The 13,237-nt window shown below is 39.7% G+C and overlaps 1 protein-coding gene across 1 annotated transcript in view; it reads left to right on the forward strand.

The window, feature by feature from the left end:
- Positions 1–13,237, forward strand: part of LOC126458230 (dynein beta chain, ciliary-like) — a 477,648-nt gene that overhangs the window by 400,100 nt on the left and 64,311 nt on the right. The window contains exons 29-30 of the mRNA XM_050095128.1: positions 2,381–6,554; positions 6,669–7,087. Of these exons, the coding sequence (XP_049951085.1) occupies positions 2,381–6,554; positions 6,669–7,087 (4,593 nt within the window). The remainder of the gene's footprint in view (positions 1–2,380; positions 6,555–6,668; positions 7,088–13,237) is intronic.

Below are 13,237 nucleotides of genomic sequence, written 5' to 3' on the forward strand. Positions count from 1 at the left end.
GTGCAACCTTTAAAATGCATGTCATCTCTCAACTTGGCTTGCCACATGAAAATAAATAATAGATTCACACAGTAGTCGTGCTTTTCCTTGCGATAACTTATTGTACTGTTTTATCGGTAGCAAGTCTCATTCATCGGAAAGGTATTGTGTCTGATACACAGTTCTAAAGGAAATGGCAGGGAGACTGGGTTTAATGTCCTGTCAACATTGAGGTCATTAGAGATGGAGCAAAAGGTTGAATTGCATCAAGGGTGGGGAGGGAAACTGGCCATGTCCTGTGAAAGGAACCATCCTGGCATCACAGAAAACTTAAAACTGGATGGCCGGACTCAGGTTTGAACTGTCATCCTCCCAAATGCAAGTCCAGTGTGCTAACCACTGTGCCGTCTCGCTCAGTCATATACGGTTCTAATCTGGTAGGAAGTTTCAAAACAGTGCTCATTCTGTGGTACAGTAGAACCCTTCTAATCCGACCTTGGATGGTCCGTCACTCCGGTTAGTCCAACCATGCTGAGGCTCGCAAGCCTGTGCCAACTTGTCACTGACTGGACGCCTGTCGGGCCATTGTTGCAGTGTCTATTGCTGTGCATATTGTTATACTGTACGTTATTGTGCAGTTTTATCCTTTGTTGGGATTATAAAACTTCGTTGTTTGCTTTATTCCATGTTCTATACCGTACTTATTACTGTAGATTCACTGTGTGTACAGTTGTCTGTTTTTCAACATGTCTGGATTCGAACACAAACACATAACTCTTTCACTAAATGAAAAATTAGCAGTGCTACAAAGACTGGACGAAGGAGATTCGCTCCAAAAAATTGCAAAGAAACTGAATGTAGGTGTTACGACAATTAAGAATTGGAGGAAGAATTCGAAAGACATTGACTCCTATACAGTTACGATTGATGGTGAAAACGCTCTGAAGAATCGCAAAACATTAAAAAAGCCTAAACTTGAACTGCTTAATAACGCATTGTGGATGTGCTTTTGTCAAGAAAGAAGGAAAGGAACTCCAATATCCGGACTAATTCTCAAAGAAAAAGTGATAGTTTTGCACAATAAACTGGAAGCCAAAAGTAAATTTGCTGCCAGTGAAGGCTGGATTGATCCTTAGAAGACTCATCAAAAATGTATCCCTGACTTTGTTTTAGTTTTTACTGTAAAAACAATGCACACAGTGTAATCATTTCTTATTTTATACATACAGTAGTTTATTTCTTTGTAAAAAATTTCTTTTTTATATACAGTGCTATAAACATTTTTTAGTTTACAATATATATCGTTTATACGTTATTATGTACAGTACAGTACTGTAATTTGTTTGTCGTTTTTCCTTTTAAAACCAATACATATTATAGTGTGTGTAGGTGTTTTTTAGTTAATATACTGTTTAACACTGTGTAAAAAACATCTTTTTATATTACTGTAGATATCTTCTAGTTCTTAAATCGTTTAATTTTTTGTACTAAATGTCTTTTTATACTTTTTGCAATAAATATTAGATTTTTGGGATAATCCAACCTTTTTCTCGTTCTGACCGTGGTCCCGGTCCCGAAGGTGATGGATTAGAGGGGTTGTACTGTAGAATGAAAACTTCATTCTGAATGTTTAACTTGATTCATTCCACATCCCAGAAGCAAGGGATGGGGACGATATGTGATAGCAGGTTAGGGGTGAAGAAAGGTGCTAATGCTGCCTGTGGGAGCATGCATCAATGGAACAGTAAGGTGCTAGGTGCCACAACAAGAGACTGATCTTTGGGGGATGCAAGGAAAGGAATAGGCTGGTGGAAGACGGAGACTAGCAAAAGTGGATGCCAGGGAGGTTATAGGAATGAAGGGAGGTTTCCCACGTGCAGGGAGGTTTCCCACCTGCTCTATTCAGAGAAACTTGGTGTTGTGGGAAGAATCCAGATGGCACAGGTTGTGAAGTCAAGCACAGAGAATTCCAGGGTTTCCCACCATGTCCCTGCACCCTTTCAAAGGTAGCGCTGATGTCATCATGTCAGCTCTACCCTGCCATCCCTCACCCTCTTCGCCCCACACCTCTTCTTTACCCCCCCCCCCCCCCCCCCACACACACACCCTTCCACTACCCACTCCAGCAAAGATCTCTGCACATCTCAGGCTCAGATGCAGTCAGGCCCTGGTGGCACACATAGACAGCACTATTTATCATTTGTGTAGGTGGCCTCCTTGGCAATAAATGTTTTCTTCGAAGGTTGGATGGACCTCGTGACCTCTCTTCTCTACCTAGGAGTGTCCTTCCTTGTCCTGTTTCCTTTCATTGCATTATTACCCCTTTTATTCTCCAGCTATTTATAAGATATTGTTAGTACAAGATTTCAGCGCTAATTTTTGTTGCAATTTGTGTTTTCAGGCAATGCTCTTCACTGTTGCTGATTGTTTGCCAAATCAAAATGAACTGATACGGCTGTGGATGCATGAAGCAACTCGTGTGTATGGAGATAAACTTGTGGACAATAGTGATATTGAAAGCTTTAACAAAATACTACATGACATCGTTAAGAAATCATTTGAAGAACTAGATGAAAGTGTATTTCATAAACCACTTATATTTTGTCATTTTGCAGATGGTATCGGAGAAAGCAAATACATGCCTGTGAAAGACTGGAATGTACTGAGAAGATTACTTGAAGATGCTTTGGCACAGTATAATGATCTTGTAGCTGCCATGAACTTGGTTATGTTTGAGGATGCAATGCATCATGTGTGTCGTATAAATCGCATATTGGAATCTCCAAGAGGAAATGCCCTTCTTGTTGGAGTAGGTGGAAGTGGAAAACAGTCATTATCTCGTCTTTCAGCATTTATTTCATCTCTTGAAGTCTTCCAGATCCAGTTACGAAAAGGATATGCAATTAATGACATGAAATCAGATTTGGGAAATCTGTATTACAAAGCTGGCTTGAAAAGTGTGGGGATAATGTTTCTGATGACTGATTCACAAGTGGCTGAAGAGAAGTTCTTAGTTCTTGTGAATGACATGCTAGCATCTGGAGAGATTCCAGAATTGTTTTCTGATGATGAAGTAGAAAATATTGTTTCTGGATTAAGAAATGAAGTTAAAGCATCAGGTTCTATTGACAACAGAGAAAACTGTTGGAAGTTTTTTATCGATCGTGTTCGCCGACAACTAAAGGTGGTATTGTGTTTTTCTCCAGTTGGATCTACATTACGTGTAAGGGCTCGTAAGTTCCCAGCAATTGTGAACTGCACATCTGTTAATTGGTTTCATGAATGGCCACAGAAGGCATTAGAATCCGTATCAGAACGTTTTCTGTCAGAAATTTCTGTGCTTCCTTCAAAGCTACACAAGTCTGTGTCTCTTTTCATGGCTTATGTGCACACAGTTGTGAATGAAATGTCACTCACTTATTTACAAAATGAACGCCGCTATAATTACACTACACCTAAATCATTTTTAGAACAGATCAGTTTGTATTCAAAACTTCTGCACGAAAAAACTGCTGAGCTACAAGCTCGTATTTATCGTTTAACAAATGGTCTGGAAAAATTAGCTTGCACTGCTCAACAAGTGGATGGTCTGAAAGAAGTACTGGCAAATCAGCAGGTGACTCTTAAAGAAAAGAATGACGCTGCTGACAAATTAATACAAGTTATTGGGGTTGAAACAGAGAAGGTGTCTAAGGAAAAGGCAATTGCTGCTGAGGAAGAAAGAAAGGTAAGAATAATTGAAGAAGATGTGAGCCAAAAGCAAAAAATGTGTGAGGAAGATTTGATGAAGGCTGAACCTGCACTTGTTGCTGCTCAAGAAGCATTGAATACATTGAATAAAAGTAACCTCACAGAACTTAAATCATTTGGAGCACCACCGCCAGCAGTGGTCAATGTTACTGCTGCTGTCATGGTCCTGTTTGCACCAAAAGGTAGAATCCCTAAAGATAGAAGCTGGAAAGCATGTAAAGTTATGATGGCAAAGGTTGATTCTTTTCTAGACAGTTTAATACATTATGACAAGGAAAACATCCACCCTGAGGTAATTAAAGCTTTGCAACCATACCTTCAAGACCCAGAATTTGTACCTGAAAACATACAGGGCAAGTCACTTGCCGCTGCAGGTCTCTGTGCTTGGGTTATAAACATCATGAAATTCTATGAAGTTTATGTTGTTGTTGAGCCAAAGAGACGTGCACTGAACCAAGCCAATGCAGAGCTAGCTGCAGCTAGGGAACGATTAAATTCCCTGAAAGACCAATTGAATTCCCTTGAAGCCAAGTTGGCAACATTAACACATGAATTTGAAGAAGCTGTTGCTGAAAAAGTAAAATGTCAGCAGGAAGCTGATTCTACTTCACTCACTATTGACTTAGCAAATCGTCTTGTTAATGGCCTAGGATCAGAGAACATTCGCTGGAGAGAAAGTGTGGCTACTCTTAAACAAGCTGGAAACATGCTGCCTGGTGATGTTCTTTTGGTAACAGCATTTATTTCTTATGTCGGTTGCTTCACTCGGAAATACAGAATTGACCTACAAGAAAAATATTGGCTTCCTTACCTGAAAAAGCTAGATCCACAAATTCCACTTACACTGGATGTGGATCCCTTGACTCTACTAACTGATGATGCTCAGATTGCCAAGTGGAACAATGAAGGCCTACCAAGTGATCGAATGTCTGCAGAAAATGCAACAATCTTGACCAATTCAACTCGTTGGCCACTTATGATAGATCCACAGCTCCAAGGAATTAAGTGGATCAAAAATAAATATGGAGAAAGCCTAAAAATTGTTCGCTTAGGGCAGAAAATGTATCTTGAAGTGATTGAAGGGGCTCTGTCAAATGGGGACACTGTATTGATTGAAAATATTGGTGAATCAATTGATGCTGTTCTGGATCCGTTATTGAGTCGAAATCTGATAAAGAAAGGAAAAGCTATAAAAATTGGTGACAGGGAAGTTGATTATAATCCAAACTTTCGACTAATTTTGCACACCAAGTTGGCAAATCCTCATTATAAACCTGAAATGCAAGCACAAACAACTCTGATTAATTTTACTGTTACAAGAGATGGATTAGAAGAACAGCTATTAGCGGAGGTTGTAAAAGCTGAACGCCCAGATCTAGAGAAACTGAAGGCTGATCTCACTAAGCAACAAAATGATTTCAAAATTACACTTAAAATGCTTGAAGATGACCTCCTGCATAGGTTAGCTTCTGCAGGAGAAAATATTTTGAAGGACACAGCCCTAGTGATAAATCTGGAGACCACAAAGAAGACTGCAGCAGAAATTGAGATAAAAGTTTCTGAAGCTAAGGTAACTTCTGTTCAGATTGACGAAGCCAGAGAACAGTACCGCTCAGCGGCTACAAGAGCATCACTGCTGTACTTTATTTTGAATGACCTGCACAAAATAAATCCAATATACCAGTTTTCACTGAAGGCTTTCAGTGTTGTCTTTTATAATGCAATGATGTGTGCACGTAAAGATGATAACATTCAGAAAAGGGTATTCAATCTCATTGACAGCATAACATTTTGTGTTTATATGTATACAAGTCGAGGACTTTTTGAATGTGACAAATTAATTTTTATGGCTCAGATGGCTATTCAGATTCTTTTAATGGATAATGAGATAGACCCAGCAGAACTTGACTTTTTGTTACGATATCCAGCAAACCCTAATGTTACCAGCCCTGTTGATTTTCTTACTAATCTGAGCTGGGGTGGGATCAAGACACTTTCTGCAATGGACGAATTCAGAAATCTCGACCGTGACATAGAAGCTTCAGTGAAGCGATGGAAGAAATTTGTGGAATCAGAAACACCTGAGAGAGAGAAGTTTCCTCAGGAGTGGAAGAACAAGTCAGCATTGCAACGGTTATGTATGTTGAGAGCTTTGAGGCCTGACAGAATGACATATGCTATGAGAGTATTTATTGAGGAAAAATTAGGCAGCAAGTACATTGAATCATGGACTATTGAATTTTCAAAATCATATGAAGAAATGAGTTCAAGCACACCAGTGTTCTTTATATTGTCACCAGGCGTTGATCCACTAAAAGATGTAGAAAAAGTTGGAAGGAAACTTGGCTTTACATTTGATAAACATAATTTTCACAATGTCTCTTTGGGTCAAGGCCAGGAAGTTGTTGCTGAGGAAGCAATGGACATTGCTGCTAGGGAAGGGCATTGGGTTATACTACAGAATATTCATCTCGTCAAGAACTGGTTGCCATATTTGGAGAAAAAAATGGAACATTGTGCTGAAATAGCACATCCCAACTTTCGTCTTTTCATGAGTGCAGAGCCATCACCTGATCCAGCTTTCCACATTATCCCTCAAGGAATTCTGGAGTCTTCAATAAAAATTACTAATGAGCCACCCACAGGAATGCTTGCAAATCTTCATAAAGCCCTTGATAATTTTTCACAGGAGACACTTGAGATGAGCACCAAAGAAGCAGAGTTTAAAGCTATATTATTTTCTCTCTGTTACTTCCACGCAGTAATAGCAGAACGTCGAAAATTTGGGCCACAAGGCTGGAACAGAATTTATCCTTTCAATGTTGGTAAGCTTTGTTCTGAAAACATGAATTTTGCTTTCCTGAAGCGTGCTTTCCAGTGTTTCTTTTTTCGTTTTTTACTTACTTATTGTGTGTTTTGAAACATAGTTATTTTTACAGGTGATTTGACAATAAGTGTGAATGTCCTGTATAACTATCTTGAGAATAGTGCAAAAGTACCATGGGAAGATCTTCGTTATCTGTTTGGAGAAATAATGTATGGGGGTCATATTACCGATGACTGGGATCGTCACTTGTGTCGAACATACCTTTCAGAGTACCTACGACCAGAGCTCCTTGATGGTGACCTCTCTTTGGCACCTGGTTTCCTAGCACCTCCAAATACAGATTTACAAGGTTATCATAATTACATTGATGCTTACCTGCCAGCAGAGACGCCATATTTATATGGGCTGCATCCAAATGCAGAAATAGGTTTTCTGACTACCACATCAGAGACCTTGTTTCGTACAGTTTTAGAAATGCAACCTCGTGAGGCTGGAGCATGTGGTACAAGCACTCTTACACGAGAAGAAAAGGTAAGATAGTACATAGAAACATTAACTGCATTTTGGCTTTGTGACCTATTCTAGTCTCCACTGCAGTCTAGAATCTTTATTTGCCATTGATCACATGCAATGAAGAGACTTCATTAAACTTCCTGGCAGATTAAAACTGTGTGCCCGACCGAGACTCGAACTCGGGACCTTTGCCTTTCGCGGGCAAGTGCTCTACCACTTGGAGAAGTCTGGAAGAGACTTCATTGCTTAAATTTCAGATGTACAGAGTACACTTTGCATTTTAAAATATTGTATTAACACTACTTACATCAAATAATTCTATGTTATAAAATGGACTTTCTGACAATCAATCATACGGTTCAATTTAAGGTGACAGTTTTGAAAAACTTTCAGGGAGCTGATTGTGGACAAGTTGGCCACTTTAAATATCAGCCTTTGAATTAGAATACCACTTGTCCTTTTGCATCCATAAGTAAAAATTATCAATATACCTTTTGCATTTGTTGTATAGGTGAATATTTTCCAAAAGTTATTCATGTACATACCCAGCTTTAGAAATAGAGAATTGGATGTGGAGACTTAAATCAACCATGACCCAGGGTTCCTTACTCAGGTAAAAAGGAAGGTATAAAACTATTTTGAGAGAGTAGTAAAACAGCCAAGAGAACTGCTAATAGTAAGCTTATCCTAGAAGCAAGTAAGAAATCAAAAGTCATCTCATCAATCAACAAAATCTAAGTTAGTAGTAGATGGTTAGTTGGTGAAACCATTATGAATCTCATAGATATCTGTGAAGTGCAGGCAATTTATTGATTCCAGTATAGTAGAGAATGCTTTCACTCCATACATTTATCCTGACATCAACAAAACAGTTCTGCTAATATCAGATTTAAAACTGTACCTTGTAAAAATGTGATTAACATAATAAATCTGAACTCATTAAGATGGATTGGAATAAAATAATAATAATAATAATGTAAAGACTGTATGTTGTAATATAGGACTCTCCCCCCCCCCCCCCCTCTCTCCCTCATGACTTGTCTGTCATTTGAACGTAACTATCCTGAAAAACTGAAATATGCAGAAGTACAACCAGTCCATAAAAGGGCAGCATACACTGAGGTGACATATGTCCAAGGGTGTGATGAGAATACCAAATTTTAGGCATTACCTCTCACCACAGACAGTGCAGTGGCTGACAGCTGTCACTTAATGACTGATAGCAGCGGCATTTGGATAGTGTTGTCAGTGCTAACAGACAAGCAACACCACATTAAATAACTGCAGAAATCAATGTGGAATGTATGTTGAAAGTATCTGTTAGCACAGTGCGGTGAAATTTGGTGTTAATGGATATGTTAGCAGACGACTGTTGTCAGTGCCTTTGGTAACAGCACAACATCGCCTGCAGCACTTCTCCTGGGCTCATAACCATATCAGTTGACTGGTCAGATCAGTTCCGATTTCAATTGGTAAGGGCTGATGGTAGGGTTTGAGTGTGGTGCAGACTCCACGAAGTCATGGACACAGGTTGTCAACAAGGCAGTATGCAAGATGGTGGTGGCTACATAATAGTGTAGGCTGTGTTTACATGGAATAGACTGAGCCCTATGGTCCAACTGAACTGATCATTGACTGACTTGATTATTTTCAGCTACTTGGAGACCATCCAGTGATGTAATTTTTGCAGATGACATGTGCCATGTCATCAGGCCACAATTGTTCACAATTGGTTTGAAGAACATTCTGGGAAATTTGAGCAAATGATTTGGCCACCCATATTGCCCAATGTGAATCCCATCAAATATTTTTGGAATGTAATTGAGAGGTCAACTCATGCACAAACTCCTGCACCAGCAACAGTTTTGCAATTATGGACAGCTATAGAGGCAACATGGCTCAGTATTTCTGGATAGTACTTCCAGCAACTTGTTGAGCCCGTGCCACACTGAGTTGCTTAACTATGTTGGCAAAAGAAAGTCTGACATGTTATTTGGAGATATCCCAGGATTTTTGTCACCTCAGTTTGTTGCCCTTAGTGTACAACCAAAAAGAAAATTGTAATAAAATACACAAAATCACCCTTGGTAACCAACATGGATTCCGGAAATGCCACACTACAAAACAAACAATTAATAAACTTATTACAAAAGTAAGTAGGTGTCTTGATTACAAGATTCATATACCAGCATCTTTTTTGACTTTACTAAAACATTAAATATGGTAAACCATGTCTTGCTTCTCTGCAAAATGCCTACATGTGGCTTCCAGGAAAAGCTCTTCATCAGCTATCTTCTTGCTTAAAATGTAGAAAGCAAAGAGTAGTTATTCAGCAAAAGAATGAGAGGACCCATTCAAACTGGGACGAGATGTGGTCGGATTTTCCTCCAGAGTCAGTACTTGGCCTATTACCCTTCTTATTTTACATAAATGATATATCTTAAGTATGGATACTATGCTAATGATTCTAGAGCACCGTTTTTTTGGGAAACAAGTGAAGAAGTATTCAGTTGCATCAAACTATTTGTTAATGATTGATGAAAAGCCCTTGGGTTTCCAGCTGAGTGGCAGTGTTAAAATAGCACAGCATTTTGAAGAGTGTCATATTTGTCATCTTCCAACAAAGTGCAATGTTGCAGATGTCGTAATGTTTCTACTGCGAGCGTGCCTCTTCGATATGGCTACAGGTGGCAGGGTGCTGTCTAGCCATTGGATGGGGAGGGATGCGAGGCTGCTGTGGTGGGGGTAGTAGGAGTGCCAAAGACCATACTCAAATCTCTGGGCATTATGGATGATATCACATGAAGAACAATGCTGAGCATGCTGTCTCATTATATTGCCGCTAGCACAGGACACCATGTTGAACTCTGTCCCTATTGACCAGGTTCTTGTGACTCCTTATTTCTGTGGATTCCATAACAATGCTGTCACAGTAACTAGATGCTTGGCATAGTACCTTAGTGTTCTGAAAGTCAAAAGTGTGGTCTTCGTTTGTACTGTGTTCTGCTCTCACGTATTTATTTGTTTGTCCCAGTTGTATATTCCTGATGTGCTCATCGCAGCACTTCAAGATACAGCACTGCATTTGCCAGATGTATTAGGTGCTGTATACCCCAGCTATGGCTATGTTAAGTTTTAATGGGTCTTTTGCAAAGCCAAAACACTCTGCCATTTTAGACAGTGGTCAGAAGATGGTTTTTATATTGGATTTTTTAAGCAGCTTCACAGTTTTGGCTGAGAGGAAGTAAGGAAAGAAAGCAAGTCTCCTGTCTTCTTCTTCCTCTTCTTAGTTTGCTGAAACTTTCCTTTCTGAAATGCCTTAATAATCTGTGCCTCTTTGCAAAAATTTTTTGCAGAACAGTTCCTCCAAATGTTGTAGTTTGGCTGGAATCTTTTCTTATCACAGATGATACATGCCCAATGTATCTGGATGGTTAGTACTACCCGCTGTTGCACTGGATGATGGTGGCTTGTTGCATGCAAGTAAAAGTCTATGTTGATGCACTTCATATATATTGATTGGTCTACTGTACCGTGTGCCTTCTTCCTGATTAATACTTCAGAGAAAGAGAAACAACCACTCCCCACTCTTTCCATAGTGAATGCAGTGTGTTGATGGGTGTTGTTAAGGTGGTCCAGAAACTCATCAAGTGCTGTTTGTATGCTCCCCCTCCAGATTTGTGTTCCCAGAAGCCTATCAGGATCCCATAGCCACTTCATCTATCACTTCATAAAACTCTCCTTTGCACTTGAAGTAAGTGGTCATCAGTGCATGTTGAAAAAGTTTAACTGTTTGCAAGAAGCAAATATTAAAAAGCACCAAAGAATCTTGAAAAAAATACTCCTCTGAACAGCAACATAACATCAAAGCGCACAAACAGGTCATCCCTCTGTAGTCGCATGTTCTGAAGAGCTTACATGAAATTGACCAAATTCTTCATGTGGTAGCTACAATGTCCCACAAGACACTTTAGAAACGTATCCAATTTTTGGCCAGTCCATAATTGTGCGAGTTAGCGGTGTTAGTATAGGCCGCAAGGTGCCCATTACTTGTGGAATTTGGGAAGTCCTTACAGGGATATGACCACTTCTTCTCTTCTTCTGGTAGATCTGAGCTCTTCAACAGAGCCACAGTTTTCTAGTCACCATCAAAGCTGGATCCCTCTTGAGCTTTTTGTAGGCCAGGTCCTGTAGTGGCGAACCACTTTTATACTGTTAGTTATTGATGCACATCAGTACCATGGCATTCCCTTTGTGTGCTGGAAGGGCCATAGTGTCAGCATTGTCTCTCAGAGATCAGAGAGCCTCCCGCTCCACCATAGTCACATTTGCTTTCCAAGTCGGGATTTGCAATGACCCTGCATGTCCCTATCTGATGTCCTCTACTTTTTCCTTTGGCAAGCCTCATATTATGTCCTCCATGCCACTAATTGTGTCTCATTTTGGTATGGTCCTCAGGACAGGCGCGAAGTTCACCCTATTAGCAAGGGCTGAAGTTGTAGCTGAATCCAGTACTTTCACTGTCAAATTTACAATGGCTCTCATGTTATTCTCCTTCTTGTTGATCATCTGAGTTCCTGACAGTCCATCAAGTTTGTGGAGCTGTTTTGCAGCAGTGTGTTTCTGTACCTCGCTGACAGCGTAAGAACTGCAGTTCATACACACTAAAGTGTGTGCTGGTGGTGCACTTGTTATACAAAGGTGACATGTGAGCAGGATACCCACATTCTTGTCCAGCTCTTTCCATGTGAAGCGAATGCACGATCTCGCTATGGGCATGCCTGTTTGTCGTAATATTCAATTGGTCTTCAATTTCTATGGGTGTCATAGTCCCTCAAACTGTGGCAGGATGTTCTTGTTTTGACACCACTGAAGGAAAGCTAATGTGCTGAGAAGTTGTGCTTTCATTGTATATTCTTTCTGCAGCTGTTTGAAGCTGCAGAGCATTTTCTTCCAGTAGAGGTGCTGTATGTGTGGATGGAATCTTTCCCAATGTATACTGAAATATTTTGATTATTCCACTCAATAATGTCATGCGGAATCATTCTCTGCAGTAATTGATCACTTAGAAAGAAACTATTGATGGTATAAAAGTGAGCAGTAATAATAATAATAATAATAATAATGTGTTCATTAATGTTAACACTAATGATGTATACGTATTCTGTAAACTGACTCATTCCACATCATTTCATTAAAAGAATCATTCAGATGATCCATGGAACATGTAATTAGCTAACTAACTAACTATTGATGAAAAGCTCTTGGGTTTCCGACCAGGTGAGAATGTTAAAATATCATGACATTTAAAAGTGTGTCACACTTATCATCATCTGGCAAAATGTAGAGATATTGTGGCTGTCATAATATTAATGCCCCCTCCACCTGGCTGTGGAGACATGTCTTTGCTGTTTGGTTGACATTGTCATTTCTTTGAAGATATCTGAAGGACATCTAAGCTGCCTAACAACTATGTTGAAATGTGTTCAGACTTGATCTCCATTTGAATCTGAAAGTGTGCCTTTGTTACGAAAGAAAGTCTTGGGGCACCTAGCTAATGGTGATGGAGTTCATCCTGATGTACAGAAAATAATAGCAATCACAAATTTTCAGACTCCTTGACACATTCATGATGTGAGAAGTTTTCTCAGAATATGCCTGTACTACTGGCAATTCATAAAGGACTTCTGTACCAAGGCATACCCCTTGCAAGAACTACTGAAGAAAGACACCAAATTTTCCTGGATCGAGGTGCAAGAAAGATCTTTTCTTGTCCTTAAGGAGGCTGTAAGTTAACGGGCACAGTGTCACATAGTGTGACAGCCTTGAGAGTGACAGCCCTGTGTCGTCTGCTGTTGAGTAATAAATATAGTGGAATGTTGTGATGTGATTGCCAAGCAACACATATAAGTCCAGACTGAGCAGGTGTTGCAGGGAATTTTCGATGAGGGGAGAGGGGGAACTGAGGAACTGCTTGGCAACAGTGTGCTAAAATGGTGAGATTCTGGCTGTATTTGTTCCTACAAAACTGTCTCCATGATTGTACCACTTATACAAAATAAATTGCTCTTATTGACAGTTGTGTTTAAAATCATTTAACAACTATGACAATGATGACTAACACGTTGTCTGTGTACAGAATGTAGCAACTCTTAACACATGAAATCT

Source organism: Schistocerca serialis, chromosome 2, assembly GCF_023864345.2.
Source record: "Schistocerca serialis cubense isolate TAMUIC-IGC-003099 chromosome 2, iqSchSeri2.2, whole genome shotgun sequence".
NCBI lineage: Eukaryota > Metazoa > Arthropoda > Insecta > Orthoptera > Acrididae > Schistocerca > Schistocerca serialis.